The sequence below is a fragment of the Python bivittatus genome, unplaced genomic scaffold (genome assembly GCF_059951505.1).
Source record: "Python bivittatus isolate LINGU-HERP-01145 unplaced genomic scaffold, Pbiv_v1 ctg000330_np1212, whole genome shotgun sequence".
In the NCBI taxonomy this organism is placed as follows: domain Eukaryota; kingdom Metazoa; phylum Chordata; class Lepidosauria; order Squamata; family Pythonidae; genus Python; species Python bivittatus.
Window position 1 is genome coordinate 13343527 of NW_028277058.1, and position 18817 is coordinate 13362343.

Consider the following 18817-nt stretch of genomic DNA (forward strand, 5'->3'; position numbering starts at 1 on the left):
TTGACACAATTCTAACATCTTTGGCTCTATACACCACCACAATGGATTTGGAATGAAACAAACACAATGTGTGTTAACTGCAGACTGTCAGCTTTAATTTGAGGGTATGTACATCCAACTCAGGTGAACGGTGTAGGAATTACAACAGTTTGCATATGTGCCTCCCACTTGTGAAGGGACCAAAAGTAATGGGACAATTGGCTTCTCAGCTGTTCCATGGCCAGGTGTGTGATATCCCCTCAGTACCCCAATTACAATGTGCAGATAAAAGGCCCAGAATTCATTTCAAGTGTGCTATTTGCATTTGGAATCTGTTGCTGTCAACTCTCAAGATGAGATCCAAAGAGCTGTCACTATCAGTGAAGCAAGCCATCATTAGGCTGAAGAAACAAAACAAACCCATCAGAGAGATAGCAAGAACAGTAGGCGTGGCCAAAACAACTGTTTGGAACATTTTTAAAAAGAAGGAACGCACCGGTGAGCTCAGCAACACCAAAAGACCCGGGAGACAATGGAAAACAACTGTGGTGGATGACCAAAGAATTCGTTCCCTGGTGAAGAAAACACCCTTCACAACAGTTGGCCAGATCAAGAACACTCTCCAGGAGGTAGGTGTATGTGTGTCAAAGTCAACAATCAAAAGAAGACTTCACCAGAGTGAATACAGAGGGTTCACCACAAGATGTAAACCATTGGTGAGCCTCAAAAACAGGAAGGCCAGATTAGACTTTGCCAAACGACATCTAAAAAAGCCTTCACAGTTCTGGAACAACATCCTATGGACAGATGAGACCAAGATCAGCTTGTACCAGAGTGATGGGAAGAGTATGGAAAAGGAAAGGAACTGCTCATGATCCTAAGCATACCACCTCATCAGTGAAGCATGGTGGTGGTAGTGTCATGGTGTGGGCATGTATGGCTGCCAATGGAACTGGTTCTCTTGTATTTATTGATGATGTGACTGCTGACAAAAGCAGCAGGATGAATTCTGCAGTGTTTCGGGCAATATTATCTGCTCACATTCAGCCAAATGCTGCAGAACTCATTGGATGGCGCTTCACAGTACAGATGGACAATGACCCAAAGCATACTGCAAAAGCAACCAAAGAGTGTTTGAAGGGACAGAAGTGGAATGTTATGCAATGGCCAAGTCAGTTACCTGACCTGAATCCCATTGAGCATGCATTTCACTTGCTGAAGACAAAACTGAAGGGAAAATGCCCCAAGAACAAGCAGGAACTGAAGACAGTTGCAGTAGAGGCCTGGCAGAGCATCACCAGGGATGAAACCCAGCGTCTGGTGATGTCTGTGCGTTCCAGACTTCAGGCTGTGATTGACTGCAACGGATTTGCAACCAAGTATTAAAAAGGGAAAGTTTGATGTATGATTATTATTCTGTCCCATTACTTTTGGTCCCTTAACAAGTGGGAGGCACATATGCAAACTGTTGTAATTCCTACACCGTTCACCTGAGTTGGATGTACATACCCTCAAATTAAAGCTGACAGTCTGCAGTTAACGCACATTGTGTTTGTTTCATTCCAAATCCATTGTGGTGGTGTATAGAGCCAAAGATGTTAGAATTGTGTCGATGTCCCAATATTTCTGGACCTGACTGTATATTCTAATCTGTAAACCACCTCTCCAAAAGAGGTAGCCTGCACAGTGATGAGTCCAGCCTCTCTCACATCCACAGCCAGATGGGTTAAGGAAACATATAGAGGTCAGTGACCAGGCAGATGGGGTAATGCAACAACAGCTTTGCCAGACCAGTCAAAGAACAGCTAATTGCTAACCTCTGAAGGTTTTTCCACCATGACCTCATGGGATGTTCTTGGCTGTGATAGCAGAGAATACATTAGTTTCATGCAGGAACACTTTAGATTGGATTCCCTCTGCCTCTGCAGTGAGATGGCAATGAGATGGAGACTATGTTGGGAGGATGTATCCTCAGCAAATGATTAGCGGGGTGTCTTCCTGTGCCAAGCAGGACATGTGGATGAGTCTTTTGATATGGTGGAACTGGCTATTGTCTAACAAAAATGCTTTCCCAAGGGTTGGGATCTCTGTTACTTGTAGGGAAGGAGAAGATAATAGAAAACCCAGTTGATGCTTCAGTGTTTTTCCATAATCGTCTCAGCAACCTGTGTAACAATCCACCTCAATCAGCAGAGATCCTGCCCTTGAGGGAAGCACTGAAGTATCTCTGAAAGCAGGTTTAGAAAGTCAAAAACTGCATGTCACCTTGCAAGTGTGGATTTGGCTATCCCTGTCTTTTCTTGCATGCTGTAATTACATGGCATCAGAGACCATGGAGCAAGGAGAACGACTATGAATATTACATTTATTACAGGCAGAAAGAATATGACACAGTATAGAGATGTATCCACATAGCCCTTTACCTAATTCTTCATTCAGTAGTGGAATAGCCCCCTTTCAAGTCATAATGCCCCTGAAGAAACTATACAAAAGGTTTGCCAATACAGAACTCTATTTAGACTGGGTCAGTTATATATGCATGGAGAGTAGCCATTGCTCTAGGACTCTGCATTTCTACAAAAGGAGGTACATACATTTTTCTAGTTGAACAAATGCGTTCAGTGGGGACTGAGGCTGTGACCGTAATCATCCCCATACACATCAGATTAATGGTCTAAATGAGAGTAATGAGTCCTAATTACTTTAGCTCTGTTTTAGTTAACTATCAAATAATGCTAGGAAAATGATCACAGCAATTATTTTGCTTGTGTGTGTCTCACTGTCAAACTAGATTTTCATTAATATTCATCGAAATTTAATTGAGAATATGATCAAACAGCAAGAGTCAATACTTTCTGTCCTTAATAGCAATTTGTGTAGCTAATGCTAGGCTGTGGATGCTGATGCTTTTGATCATGATCTGTGATTTTTTTGTCTAAGATACTGGAATAATTATGTGTGTATAGCACCAGCACAACATTATTAACATGCAATAATGGTTTGAATATGTTGGGCCGATGCTTATTTAGTAGCCAAAAAAAAGAGGAAAAAAGTATATCAAAATGTTCACTGCTTATTATCAGATGTGGTATTATGAAATATACTAAATGGCACAACAAATGATAAGAACAGCTGATTGCATCCATTTGATGCAGAAACAATTTGTTTTTCTAATTCTTATAGCTAAGTATGCTCTAGATATGGTTATTTTGTGCCACTGATTTTGACTGTTGCTTGATTGTAACCCTGGAGCTGTATCAGGAGCAAGTTTTAAATGTACTTCACTTCAAAAAGACAAACGTACAAGGTACATGAACAAGTTCTTGCTGACCTATACAGTACCAGCAATACAACAGGGTGTATTACATCTACTGTGTGCTTGATAAATAGCCTGCTGCTAAAAGCTCTGTCCTCAGTGCTGAAATATCTCATGATATATAGGCATGTCTCCCTGATAAATGCTAATGTCAGCATGGGCGTGATAGCGATTCATCAGGTTTCTGAAGAATATGCTCAGCTGAGACATACTGAATTCATAAAGATCCATATTTTGGATAATAAGGAACCATGGCTGTTTACTCTCTACCTTAAAAACTGTTTTAAAAGTACTTGTAGTTTCCAATTCACAACTTGTTTTTACCTGAAAATGTAAAAAAAAAGGAGTTATTATTAAAAGTTCGAAAATATTGCACCATTCTTCTGCTATTAATGCTAATCAATGAATAGTATGATGACAGTGACAGTTCGTGGAAAAGAAAAGACATGATTATGTTAAGATTATACCATTGCTCCTGATCTCCTAAAATTCATCATAATTCATAGTCTAGACATTTTTTTAAAAAGGACAAAATGCTTGCCAAGGATAGCTGTACTAAATAAACACGGAGATTTAAAATGCTGGTCCTTCTTGAAGTTCCGTTCTCAGTCTTAAGTGTTATTAGTTTACATTCACAGTTTCAAATGCTACTTTGAAACGGCACAGTAAAAAAATGGTGGATCTCAAATGGCTTCTTTCAGATTTTTTCCTCAAACCAGAAGAAAAGAATTCAAGTGTATCAAACATATTACCCATATATTCACATATTATGTGTGTATTTACATTTATATGTTCTCTCTCTCTCTTTGTCTCACACATACATACAAACACACAAATGTATATATTTGCATTTATATCTAGTACTTTCAATGCAGAATATACTGCAGTTATTTTTCAGAAACTATTCAAAATCTAGTCTCCTTAGAACTTCAGTGTTCTCACTGCATGTTATGAGTTCAGATAACTCACTAGACACTAGCAAACATCTGGCCAGAAGGTGATGTTGTAGATATACAAGGTATAGAGCATTGCTTCCAGATTATCTGTATAATCTATATTTAGAGTTGGTGAACTTTTTGGCACATGGTTCACTTTCATGCTTTCATACCATTGCTTGCCAATATATTTTTCTTCCTGAAACAAAGACAAGTGGTTCCATCCACTTGGTCCCACATTTGTCAATGTTCTCTTGCATCATTCAGTGACCAGTTGCTTCCTACATTAGTTTCTCATTGATGGTCTCATCAGAAACTTGATACTTTTTGTGCTTATTGTGAATCTCTCCTCCAAAAGATTACTCTTTAGTAGAAAATCTAAAGCTCTGTGAGTAAGCAGGAACTTACTTCTGAAAATCCTGACATAGAACAGGGAGATCTTATTGATATAATACTTTCAGATGCAGATATTCCCCTCTGGAAATGAATCACCACCTGAGATACTGGTCAGATTAGGAAGTATAGATGGCAGGTAAAAGAATCTAGAAAATTGCAAGGTGAACCTTAGAGCAATCAACAAATGTTAGGTTGCAAATGTTTGGGAGGCCACTGGATGGCAGCAAAAGATTAGATTTTATTGTCTCTCCTTGCTACCATCTTGTGATCATACACATATTTGCAGCATAAATATGGTATCCCAAGCCAACCTGAGAAACAGGACATCTCAGGAATAAAACTTTTCTTGGTAGTAGAAATGTTTAAAAGACCTCTGTAATGGTCTGCACTGAGGTTTTAATGAAGGTCCAAGAGGTCATGCTTAAAAGTTACTAGTCTTGGCTGTACAAGGAAGTTACACAGCATTTTGTTCCTTGACCTTGCTGTGGTCCTGATTTTATCTTTGTTGATTCTCAAATTGTCTGTGAACTCTGCTTTTGGAAATAGACTCTGCCTGTTCCTAGATACTCTGTTTGAATATGTGAATGAACCATGGACTAATTGTCCATTCTGCAAGTGATTAACTTCCTGCATACATGCTGGCAGGCCTTGTTCCTGTTCTCTGCATATCTGCCATTTTTACCTTAAATCTTCCAATTTTCTATGGGCTGATTTTCACTCTTCGTCCCACTGCAGTTGCTCTGAATTATTATATTGTGATTTGATGCTTAAATCTGATATTGATTTTTTTCCCCTTAAACGAACACAACTAATCTTTATATTTGGGGGAATATTTATTCCTGAAAATTGAAAAGTTAATTTCCATACTCTCTGTGTAATCTTTTAACCTCATTTTTTAAAAAATGGTGAAAATCTGTTTTTTATCTCTTGTACATTACTCTCTTGTTTAATTCCTCTAGGATTTCAGTTGTCTTAAGCTCTGCAGTGCATTAGAAGGGTGGTTTACAAATACTTTAATCAAGTATATATATTTGGACAGCAAAATATTTATGTTAAATGCAGTGCCAGCATTTGAGAATGTAATTCTAGTCAGCAGAATTTTCTTTCTATTTTTTCTTATAGTCTTACAGCTTGCCTCATAAACACTGGATTAGCATGAATAAATTAAAACATTGATTTTAAGATGGATCTCTAGAGCCAAGGTAGAATAACTGCTCATTACTATGTTTTTATTTTGGTAGTATTTGGAACAATTTGACCTGCTTTGTTCCTTTTGTCTTATTGTATAATTTAGTGCAACATATGTAGAGAAAAGGTTCCTTAGCAACATGTTTTTATTTTTTTTTCAATTCAAATACTATATAGTCACAAGATCCTAGTGTATCTGACAAAACCCTGTCTTGTCCACAGTCTTGTTTCGTGCACTGAGAAATTCACTAGCAGAGGACATGTCTTAAATTTCTTCAGGGACATCAGTTATTTTAATTCCCAAATGTTGCTTTAACACCAGTCTAAAATCTCTGTGTATGTACACAGTACAGCTGATCATATTTATAAAATGAACAGAAAAAGCGTTTCAGAACCTGCAGAAGTAGAAACACAGAATTTCTCTGTTGTTCACAGAGAAACAGCCTTACCTTTTTCAGGATTCTGCACAAGCTTCAGCAAATGATGATGCTCTTTTAAGGAGTCTGTTCCTTAAAATTAATATGATCTTAAATTTCAGATTTCTAATTCCAGTCAAATGTGTCCTTCTGCTTCCCACCATATCCATGTCTGGCACTTTGTGGCATTACAAAGACTCTAAATGGTGCCTCTTTAATGGAAGAATAGAAGGTTCCTAAAGCATCCTAAAGTTCCACCTTGATCCTTTTTTTTTAGCTTCATATACTTTCATTTTTACCTCTTCTACTTATTTCTCACTGCTGGCCTTATAGCCAGAATAAAGGTTCAGTTTGATTTGATTCTGAACTGGAGAAATGTTCACCTGACCTAATTCATTGCTGTCTTTAACAACAAAGCAGAACTCTCCACACCCCTCCATACACAAATACACACACCAGTAGGTTGCCAGCAAGTTTTTGGGTATGTTAGAGCATTTTGATATAACAACCTGTGTATCAGACTGTGAAATTGCTCTTTAATCACTTAAGCTGGGAATAAATCTAACGGAATGCAATGATTTCACTTCTGGGTAAAGATCTGTAGAATTGTTTAGGATACTATGTAGTTGAGTATAATATTAAGTACAGTTTATAGATTACTGCAGACTTTTAAAATTATAAATTAAACCTCATACCAAGGACATAACTATTTTTGTTACCCTGTGAAAATTGATGTGCCTGTCAGCTAATAGATCAGGCAATACAACTTATCCAAACCTATGTATGAATACTTAGGATAGCATTGCAACTGCACAATCTAAAATAAGTTTTCAAAATCACACATGCATTTCTCTAGAAACATATCTCTATTAGGAATTAAATTATGTATTGGAGAATATATCCCAGAATAATGGTTTTAGAAAGAAAGACATTGAAGCTGTTTTGGTTGTAATCAAAAATTGTATTTTTCATCATAAAAAAGTTTCACATACTCACTGTGGCTACTCTACAGAATTTGTTCATTTCAATAAACCACAGGTCAATTCTAGTTGTATCTGTTCACGCAAAAACTCGTGGCTAAGTGTGTCATACAACACAGGAGGAGGGCCTTATTCAGTTCCACTATTCCTACATGTAATTAAAAAAACAACAAATACAGAAAAAATCTTATCTACTTGACTATTTAGACAGCATTAAGTACCTCTTAGAAGTACCTAAAAAGTCTCATATAAAGTCTTAGAAAACAGTTTAATTGGTACAGAACTTCCAAAGACAGGTGTTTCCTTTGTAAAAAAAAAATACTACACCAGTAAATATTTGTATTTGTAACCACCATTTGTAATCACTAAGTTTCCATAAAGGAATCCTTTTTCGCCTTATAACTGAGCACAACAGAAGAGAGAGTCCTGTATGCTGCCACTTTCAAGCATAAAGTTCAATAATATTAACTTTCATGACATGTTTGTTGGAACCTCTATTACTGTGGCTTGCACTTCAAGGGCTGTGCTTTTCTCTTTATCAGCATCCCAAGGACTGATTAGAGGAGGATAAAGCTCACTGAAAGAAAAGGATTGTTTCTTCAGGTAATTCCTGAAAAATCTGTGTCCTGCATCACAGTTCATTTCATGACAGATGCAACTGAAGAGGGCGGCAACACAAAAGAATCCTAAAAGAACACCAAGGCAGATAAGAAATGTAGTGCTGCTGCCGCCGTTCTTCTCACAATTGCTCATTGCTGGATCCAATCCTTTTGTGGTAACATTGATGCATTGTCTTGCATTCTGCAGCCGGATAGTGGGGATGTCCATACAAATTTTATATTCCATTGATGGGGTAAGGTGTGTAAAATTATAGGCCTTTTGGTGTGATGGAATTCGAACACTCTGAGAGGTCAGGGAGTTTCTGTCTTTTGGAAAGGCAGTCCATCTGATGTTAGATTTCACAATTTTGGAATTTGCTTTCCAGGATAGTAATATGGAATTGTAGCGTACATCTTCTACTGTTATAGAGAAAGATTTGTGGTTCTCCTGGGGGAAAGAACCATCCACATTAATCATAATGGATTTTAAATCTGCACCAACTAAATTAGTTGCTATGCATGTGTATAGACCACTTTCTTTTTGTGTTATATCACTGATCTCTAATGTTCCTTCTGAATGTACATAATATTTAAGGGAAACAGTATTGGGTAAAAGCTTATGTCCTGATGGAGTAATCCAGTACACTTCAGGTTCTGGGACTGCAGTGGCTCGGCAATGTAAGGAAACATAGCTACCTGTTTCTAAATTTAAATTTGTAGGAAAGCTTTCTGGGGCTATCAGTGGAAGACAGATTTCCATCATCTCCCTGAAATGAACCATCCTCACATTCTGGCCTTGGAATTCAGGAGGATCTACACAAAATAATGACTCTGGCTCCATAAATCTAATGCTAGTTTTATTCATATTAATCCATCGAATGACACAGTCACAGCGGATTGGGTTGCTGTGTATGCTGATTTCCTTGAGATTGGGCAAAGACTCAATTGTACTGTGGTACAGAGCACTCAGTGCATTGCTATTGAGCATGAGTGATTCCAGCCGTGGAAGTTGATAGAATGCATTAGGGTGTATATATGATAATCTTGGATTATTGGTTGCTTCTATTTTCCTCAAATCTGGCAAATTTTCAACAGCTAGGTTATCTATAGATATCAGTTCAGGCATATTATTAATTCCTAATTCTTTCAGGTGTATCATATTGCTAAAATCCCCTCTTTGTATTCTGTTAATGGGGTTTTTGTTTAGATCCAAAAATTTAAGATTTGTAGCCTTTTGAAGAGCTCTGTGGGGCACTTTAACTAATCTGTTGTCATAAAAAGAGATGCTTTCTAAATTGTCAAGACCAGCCAAGGCATTATCTGGTATTTCTGTGAGATTTATGCCTGCTAAAACCAGGCTCCTCAGATTTATAAGGGGTTTAAAGTTCATATCTTCAATTCTATTTATTGGATTTTCTCCAATCATAAGAATTTCCAGATTAGGAATAGCTTCAAACCATTTGCTGTTAATGAGTTGCAGATTGTTTGAATTGAGATGAAGCCTAAGAAGGTTATCAAGGCCTGTGAATGCTCCTGATGCAATTGTAGAAAGCAGATTGTGATTTATGTAAAGCTCTTGGAGATTATTAAGTCCAAAGAAACATCTGTCAGGCAATTCTGTAAGTTTGTTTTCCTCCAGATACACTGAAAAAAGTTGGGTTATCTTCTGAAGTTCAATAGTAGTCACTGTAGATAAACTATTCTGGGACAAATCCAAACCAGTAAGGTTTACCGGAAATTCTGTAGGGTATTCAATTTTTTTAATATGATTTGCTTGTAGAAGTAGAACCTGTGTATTGGCAGGCAGTTGAGGTGGAAAAGCAGAAAGGCCTACGTCATTGCAGTCTACTGTTGATGCTTCCATGTATATTGATCTAGGAGTAAACCACGGTCTTATCTCACAGGAACATGACTGTGGGCAGTCTGTTTTTTTATCCACAGCTTGTATTGGAACAGTGATAGTTAGGCCAAGTAAAAAGTAAATTTTGAGTGACATGTCCTTCATCTTAGCTCAGGATTTCAGAAAAATAATTGTACAGTTTTTTTTTATGTACAGTAAGAGTTGGTCATTTGATAAGACAATCACTTGCATTTGTCAGATGGTGCATGCTGAGGAGGCACAATGTTCCTTTGCTTCTTGGAAATGCACTGCATCTTTACAATCACTTTGTCTCATTGTAAAAGGCATTTTTGGAAAATGATGTTACTTCACATGGATAGATTCTTCAAAATGAAGTATATCCAGAAGGAGATAGCAAAGGAAGTAGCTCATTTATATAATAGCAGTCATTTTTCTTTCGGTTATATCTTCTTTCATTTTTGTTTGTTTGGGAAAAAGGACCTACAATGTAAAGGAGAGAAGAATTAATACCATCAGTGAACATAGCAACAAAGGTTTATATATTATTTTTGATTTAAAATTATAGAATGTTGTTTTTTGTGTATAATGTTAAAAGGTTGTTGGGCTAATCATAACAACTTGTATTGTCACAGCTATCTAAACTGCAAACAACTGGCCATGTATTGTCAGTGAAGCAATTGTGTGGCAGGTGGGGTAGGTAATTATGGACACTGAAAAGAGTTAAGCATGTAAATATAAGCATTTACATATGGACCTATCAAATCCTGGGACTGAATCTTAACAGAAGTTCCACAGTGATATATCCAATGGTGCAGTTGATAATCCAAATGAAAATTTCATCTGTATATTTGATAAATGTTTCAACCACCAGTTTATCTATCTAAAATAAGTGGGACTTATTTTCAGTTAGAGATATATAAGTTTGCAATTTTAGACCTAGGAGAGTTATGCAAATCCACCCAGAGTAGTATTTTGGCACACGTGAGAATGCTAAAATTGCTAAACCAGTTGTCTTCTTTTCCAGATATTCATGACTGCTCTAGATGCTCTTCCTGCATATGTGGGCATGCAGAGCAACTTCACATTGGGTTTTTTTGGGGGGGGGGAAATGGGTGTTTTATGTTTTAAAAATATACATTAAAAGGTTCACATGAGGCAAGCAAAAACTTCATATGGTTGTGCTTATCCTGATAAGAACACTGCAAATTAGAAGCGCTGCATCGGTGATTAAACAATATGGCAGCTTCACTGCTGCGGGTGTACTTCAAGCAACCCTGCACACCAGTGCATAGCATTCAGTATAAGCCTGATGAGTCAATCACATTACAGTCCACACTGTGCTCTTTTTAGTTTTGGTACCAGTATTAACATGTGGCAGTAGAAGCATTGTTTTAAAACAGTATACCAGGGTCAGGAACTCATAGACATTGATAAATGTATTTTGAGATGTTTCAGAGTGTTTGCAGTTAGATGAAAAGGTGTATACAACATCAGTAAGGGGGGTCATTCAAGATTAGAGCATACAAAACTAAATCTGATTTGGCTCCTTCCATTTATTGGGTGCCTATGAGCCCTTACCTATGAAACTGAGTAGCCAGCATTCAGATAATGGGTAAATATTCTGTTAGTAATAAATGGTATCTGAAGTGAACACTACTGATGCCAGCAAAAGCAGAAAAAAAACCCCAGCCTTATATCATTCTCTTATTTAAAAACATTTTTCTTTACTCTTTGCATTCATTTTATACTAATAAAGACCTTCATTAATAAACTAAACAGAAGTCTTACAATCCTATATTTCAGACTGGAACAAAATCTGAGAGACTGCAATTTGCAATATGTTGAGGCTGCTAATTCCTAGTAGCCATGCTGGGGGGAATTCTACAGTTTGCAGTCCCAACACGTCTGAAGGTTATAACTTCAAGAAAATTGGCTAAGTTCACCTAATATATTTTGGGCAGAGATGAGATTTGGACCAGAGATATGTGTATACACATATTTGGTCACAACTGAGTAAGTATACCCAGTATTCAATTCTTCAAGAATATCAAGCTATATTATTCTGAATTTTAGGGAGAGTTTGAAGTAGAGCTATAGAGGTTTTGATCCTATGATGATTTGGAGTATTGTAGAGCAATAACAATATTTCTAGCAACATAAACATTTTAGAACTGCTTTGGATTCTGGGAAGGGGCCAATTGAAAGAATGCATCCAAATTTAATAATAGTCTTTTCACAGGATATTCATTTTGCTTAGGGTTGTGGAAGTTGTGCTTCTGGGTACTTTTTTTGGGAGGGTATGCCAATTGAATGCTATAATATCTGAATAAATAAATCATCACACTAAACTGTCTTGTAGCATTGTCTAATTCCATCCTTCATATCATCCTTCAATGACAATATTATAAACATTACATCCTAGGTGTATGAGATCTAGATTGTTCTGGAAAACCTATAGTCAAGTTTGAAAGATTGAGAGTATGTGGTATATACATTTTTTTCTTGTTGTTGTTCATAGATATTATCCAAGGGTTTTTTTTCGTCCCCTGCTTGTTCTTCATTTTCTCTATATTTAGGACTAGTCTTTTAACTTGCATTTTTCATGTGTATAAATGAAATGAACAGACAATGTGTGAGATAAACATGCAGGAAAAACATTCTGCTGTTAAGTTTTGTTATGTACTTCTATGGTGATGGGCCAATTCATTTGCAATGCAAAGTATCATTGATAGAAAGTAACTTAATAAAATGTGGTCTGTTCCATGACATTTTTAAATCTGAGATTTAAAGAAAGGAAGAAAAATCCTTCCCAAATGTTAATTAACGTCTGGCATTAATTTGATAATTTACATTGTGTACCACTCTATTGCCCATATTTAGCTCAAATCATTTCTAACAAGGATCTGGTCATTATATAAGAACATTGTGATCTTCATTGGCTCCCAGTAAAATTTCAAGGCCCAGTTTTGTAACCCAGAATCAGCCTCCACAAAAGCCCATAGTTTCTATGTGGAATATTAATGGTACCCTAAAGTTTTAATATTACCTTATTGCCCTAAAGAAACAAAATGCACAATTTGCATTCATGAGAGCCGCATAGTTTCCAAAGTCCCTTTGCCTTTGCTTTTTTGGGGAATCTGATGCTTTACTAAGTTTTTCATTTTTATAAGGTTATCTAAAAATTATAGATTTTATTTGTATGATGTTTGAATGTATTTTTAATTTTGCTGGTTTTATATTTTTGAGGTTATTATTTGAAACCACCAAGATAACTTATTTCTAATATGTTATCTAGATACGATGTTGATGAGTACATAAAATTCCCTGTTGATAAAGTTTTTAAATTGGTCCTTTCTTTATTCTGTGCTAGGTATTTGTGTAGAGTGAGTACTTTGCTAGCTCAATTTATTGTAATAATTTCAAATACAAAACTGAAAAAATAATAAATGTTTTGCCCAGAATGTGTAACTTAGGGCCAGGATGCCCTTGGATGGTCACCCTTGGTAATGCCAGAAGGTTAACCTCATTATTTACTCTAAAAAAATTGTGCTAAGGAAAAGAAAGCTATTCAACACTGATATCAAATAATCTTCAATATCCTCTCAGTGTGTACTTGTTTGTAACTGTGCACAGCATCCATTTTATAATCTCTCATTCAAGTAAACATAGAGTTTGGAGATGTAAACATAAAATAAGACATTATATTCCATAGAATTGACATTCCATAGTCAATAGCTTTCTTCACATTAATTTAAGATTGACATTCTCCATTTGGAGTTAGAATAGCAAAATGTTGTCAGATATTGAATTACAGAGTACTGAACTGTAATTGTCTATTGGACCAAGGTTCCATCTAATCTGAATTCGGTTTGCAGCACTGATCAGCCTGGTATGTTTAGGAGCCTACTGTCATAGCCCATCTGCACACATCTTCTTCATCTGAAGAAGCAGGATTTATCATTCAGATGCTAAAGTGCCAAACCTAAGTAAGAATGAAGAAAGAACAGATGCAGACTCTGCCATCCCCAATTCTGCTATAGAAAATTCAGCTGGAGTCAAGGCCACATAGCCTTCAGGAACTACACATTGACAAACTATAAAGGGTCAAAGGATTACCAGACAAAGGAGTGGCTGCTTACATGGAAGAAACCTGACTGGAGTGGAGGCTTTGCTGAATCTGATGTCACTAAAGGATGGATGTTCAGCTTCAGCTGTGTTCGGGAGGAAAGGGAAAGAAACTTTGATATTTGTGGTCTTCCCAGTAGGAGACTCAGTGCTTATAGAACTTCTACGATGGGTTTTATCTTCATGTTTCTTTCTATGTCTACTTGTATTTGTGATTCTTGGACCAGACCTGCCAACTGCTACCCTTTTGCCCTTTTACTCTGACTATGTTATTCATACTGTTAGTAGAACTTTGTTTCTCAGCTTGAATTAGAACACTACTATTGCATAGGTCCTTGATTCTTGGGCAGAAGACTGGCCATCAATGTATGCATTTATAAATTGATCAATAAATTGATCATCAATTTATAAATGTGTCTCTGTGATTTATAACCAGCCCATTTACATTTTGCTGGGGCCGAGTTAGGCTATGAAACCTACTTGAAACTGAAAAAGTTGGATAGTATAATGGAAATGGCTTTCTCCTGTTTAGCCACAACATCAGGTATGTGTTTTTAGACTATTTCTGAACATGAAATTATCATTGATCTATCATAACTAAATAGAAAGCATGAATTTCTCTGCTAACTCCATTTAAATTAGTTTGCAGGACTGCATCCCCCAGTACGTTCTAAAGTTAGTCTAAAAATAATTTACTGTGCAAACAGGTAGTTCTTCTTTTAAACTTACTTCCAATGTATTTTGGTTAATCTACTCTAAAAAGAATAGAAGTTCCAGTAATAATTACCTTACTATGACCATTATCTTCATTTGTACAGTATATGTAAAAAGAACTACTGTTATTTGTTCTGGTCATGACTTTGTCTATGATAAATTCTGTTGGGCGCACTGTGATATTTAAAAACTTGAGAATGGCTTTTGATCCTTTTCCTTGTCAGAAACTCAAGGAAAATGCCTTATAATGGAACAGTGAATGGACCCAAAAAACCCCATAGTTACAAGCTCTACTATTAAGCTATAAGCATTTTGTAGCTAACATTTATCTTGACTAGGCTTCTTAGTACTACAGTGAAGAATGTTAACATCATCCTAATTTATTATTACTTGTTTATGCTAAGAAACCAAGCCCCTTTATCACCTTTACAACAATATTGTTATATTCTGTGAGAAACAATATATGGAAAGGAGAACCTTGTTTGTGTTGACAGACCGCTATGAATTTTGCTTAGGTCAACTGCTTGTATAGATTTTTCTTTCATGCACAGGTGTGATTAATTTCTCACCTTGAGTATAAAAGCATATAGTGCCTTTCAGTATAAAAATCTACCTAGTTTTCTCTGTTCATGATGAAGTCAGTGTGCATATAAACAAATCTTTCTCACTTAATTCTGGAGAAAGGGGAGAATAAATTTCATTTCTGTTTCAAAGGTGCAGCTATCAGAATGAAACGTTGCTGGTGAGGGTGCTTTATTTTTTAATGAAAAAATACACATTTCATAATACTCAGGAAGTTTACATACAGGAAGAATATAGATATATTGGCGTATCCTGGATAATTTCTTGTTAAAAGCTAATAGCTCTTTGACATAGAAACTCTGCAGTAGCACTGCCAAGTGTCTTTGAGCAAAAAACAAGCTTTTCATGCGTATGTTGTTTGGCTTTTAAGATGCTTCCAGCTTAATATTCAGAGTAATTCACACTCTATACTCTTTCCCTTTTCCTGGTTTAATTCCTTTGTCATACTTGACTCTGTGCAAAGAATGGTACCCGAGATTGGTACAGCAGATGAACATTGCTTGTAGCTTGCTTTTTTAGTTCGGTGCCTTTGTGACAAACTGAGTTACAATTAGGGGCAAAAGCCTTTCAGCCCTACATAAGGTTAACTGGATTTGGGACTTTCATTTCTCAATTCCCTTGAATGTCTGGAGTGAGTGGTATATATGTTTGTATAAATAAGTAAATACATGTCCTTTTTCTGCTTTGATCCCATGCCTCATAATCTCATAACAATAATTTCACACAACTTAGGAAAATGTTAAAGACCAAGTATACGTGTGTGTGTCTGTGCGCATGTGCACATGTAAGTATGTGGTCTTGTGTTTAGAGTATTTGCTTGAAATACACACACCTATCTGGAATGGCTTGCAACTATTTAGATATCAGTCTTTTGAGGTAGGCAAAGTCAAGAAACAGGCATTGTAGGAATTCCAGGAATGCTGTCTGTTGTAGTAAGGTAGAATGACAGAGTCTTGAAAGTCTGCCAGAGTTTCTCCCTGCCCCATCTTATACCAAATAAAATCAAGGTGGGATTATTTTGAGTTTCTTTCTCATGCTTTCCTCTTTCTCATCTTTTCTGAAAGTCCCCTCTCAATAGTTTGTTCATTCCTTCCCCATTCCCATGGCCAAGTCTCCATTCTGTCATAAAGACAGACCAGGCAATGTGTCATAAGCAACTGATACAGAATCACTCTCCCTCCCTCCCTTCTAGATGGGCCCAGCAACTTGCCAAGGTCAACAGACAAGTCTGACAGGAAAGAACTAGACAGAGCTGGAAAGTGCCCCTCCCCTCCTATTGCATGACCAGAAGCAAAAAGTCTCCTTTATACTGAGGTTCATTGTATGTTGATAGTGACAGAAGTTCAAGGTATGGGGCTTGTTTGGGAATTTCAGATGGCACTGGCTGAGAAGTTGTGGTACATGAACATCCTTTGTCCTCTTGCATGACCTCTCTGATTCAGGATTGCCTTTCCAATGACTAAAAATATTCTAAGCATCTCCTCCTGTGTTTAGAATCCAGAATACATTCCATTTCATCTTCCTCTTCCCCATACATCAGAACCTGGGGAGGGGGGAGATGGGGAAGAGCAGATGCAGAATTCAGGAGAAAGGGCATCTCCTGAACAAGCAGCAACTAGTAAAATACTGGATGAATCTTCACTGAAGCAGGCAATTATAGACAGAAGGCCACTGGGTTAATTTGATGTGTAACAGGGAAAGACTAATAAATTTTGAGTCCAGCTGGGACTTGGACTGGACAGGAAGAAGGCCAAAACTTAGTAGAAATTCACAACAAATCTCTCACAGCAATGTTGCCTATGCATATCTGCTGCACATTTGTATGCAGCTTTGGCCAAATCGAACTGTTCCTTTAAGAGGAGTTGAACACCCTGTCTTTTCTGAAGCAAGTCAGAGGCTCAAAGAACAGTGGAAGCATGAGCTCAGGAGAGCAAGTTGCAAGGCTTGTAGCCATAGACTTTGTGAAAGGGAGACATTCTGAAGGAGGAATGCTTCAAGTTGTTACAGGCATATTGTGCAAGAAAGTTATATTACCATGTTGATGGTAGTGGATTTGTTTACCAAGATGGCTCATTTTATGCCTTGGAAGGGACTACCATCAGCTCAGGAGATAGTACAACTTTTTCTAGACCATGTTTTTAGGTACAGCTAAGTCTTATAGATAGTCAGATAGGTCTTTTAGGTAGGCCTATTGTTCTGCTGATAAGAGAGAGACCAGTGGAGATACTGTTCAAGTAATGTGTTCACCTTTTTCAATTGTTCATTAGATTGTGAATGGTGAAAGGATGACAGGTGAATACAAATGTCCAGTGAATGGAAAAGGAGCTTCCGAAATGTTGATATAAATTGAGAGCCATGATCTGAAATCACATGATTGGCATAAAATGAACCATGTTGGTAAGCAAATCCACTACCATCAAAATGGTAATGCTACCTTGTACAGCTGCATGGCTGGTAATAAAATCCAGGGAAAGCATGTCCCATGGTCCGGGGGGGGGGGGAGGAGTGGGTAGAGCAAATGAGTTATCTTAGTTGTGACAGTCTTAGCTTGGCAAGAGACATGACAGAATAAAGCATAATCTTTTACATCAGCCTCACACTTGGCCACCAAAATTCTGTCAGCACACAATGCAATTTTTCAAAGACTTCCCATGTCCAGCAGTTCTATTGCAGAAGCAGAAAAGATCTGCTTGACCAGTAGACATTTACCAGTACAGAAAAATATTCAAGCATCAAAAGATAGCAAAGGAGAGGGAACAGACAGATTTCATATGGCAAGATGCAGCACAATCTGGGTGCAGATTTCAGAAAGGGACTTTCCATTCTACTAACTCATTGTGCATAAAGGTAGACCTCTGAACCATTATCACAGACAGAAGACAATCTAAGGACAGAACTACGTGAACCATGCTTTGCTGCCTAGCTTTGAGTTCATTGTCTTTTGGGTTTAGTCAACTCATCTGTACAATAAATGGGAAAAAATGACTTACTATATAGAGGTCTTTTTGAAGGTCCAATACAAGTAAAGTAGTATGACAAACTATGATAGGCAGTAGCTTGATGGATATCTGGAACAGTCTTCATCAATTTCAAAACAAACAAACAGAATTCATAGCAATGGTTCTTTAGAGTCCTTTGCTTTAAACCATCTCTCATAAATGTTGTTTTCATGAGCACCAATAGAAAATAATTTGCAGCTATAATGTTGGCTTATTGAAATGCATCCTTTGTTAACCATGACAGCAACATTGGTTGTTTTTAGAACAAATATGTTCTAGACTCTGTGTGTGACCCTTGATATGCTAATTATCCCTCTTACAGACAACAATCAGTATGCTTTAATTAGACTTATGTCCCTTTCTGTCCCTAATGACTCATGCTTTGGTTCTCTAGGGATGTGAGTGCCTTGTATTTGAATGGAATGGATAATATGAAACATTTGTTTAAATCTCTAGATCTAAGAACTAGTTGAATAGAAAGGAATGAGAATTAGGCAATGGAAATTTTTCAGCTTCTACTTTAAATTCAGAGAGCTTTCTTTTTAAAAAGAAAATGGAGCAGTTTGAATATAAAATCCCTTGCTGTTAATGAGAAAAACAGTTTATTTCACATAGTCCCATTTAGAGGTGCTAAGGATTTCCCAAGCACAGCTGTATTTTCAGAGATAGTCTCAAGGAAAACTCCACTGAAAAAAAAAACATTCCGTGATTTTGCAATTCTCATATA

At 37.0% G+C, this 18817-nt stretch overlaps 2 protein-coding genes and 1 long non-coding RNA gene across 6 annotated transcripts in view; 2 read left to right on the top strand and 1 right to left on the bottom strand.

Moving 5' to 3' along the window:
• The window catches only part of IMMP2L (inner mitochondrial membrane peptidase subunit 2), a 443311-nt gene that overhangs the window by 163397 nt on the left and 261097 nt on the right, over window positions 1-18817 (top strand). The gene's annotated exons all lie outside the window — the stretch shown is intronic.
• The window catches only part of LOC148215898 (uncharacterized), an 82717-nt gene that overhangs the window by 41902 nt on the left and 21998 nt on the right, over window positions 1-18817 (top strand). The gene's annotated exons all lie outside the window — the stretch shown is intronic.
• Window positions 7177-18817, bottom strand: part of LRRN3 (leucine rich repeat neuronal 3) — a 40072-nt gene continuing 28431 nt past the window's right edge. For both annotated transcript variants that reach the window (XM_088141723.1, XM_088141725.1), the window contains exon 2: window positions 7177-10150. In XM_088141723.1, coding sequence (XP_087997849.1) covers window positions 7682-9814 — 2133 coding nt within the window. In that variant the 5' untranslated portion in view covers window positions 9815-10150 and the 3' untranslated portion in view covers window positions 7177-7681. The remainder of the gene's footprint in view (window positions 10151-18817) is intronic.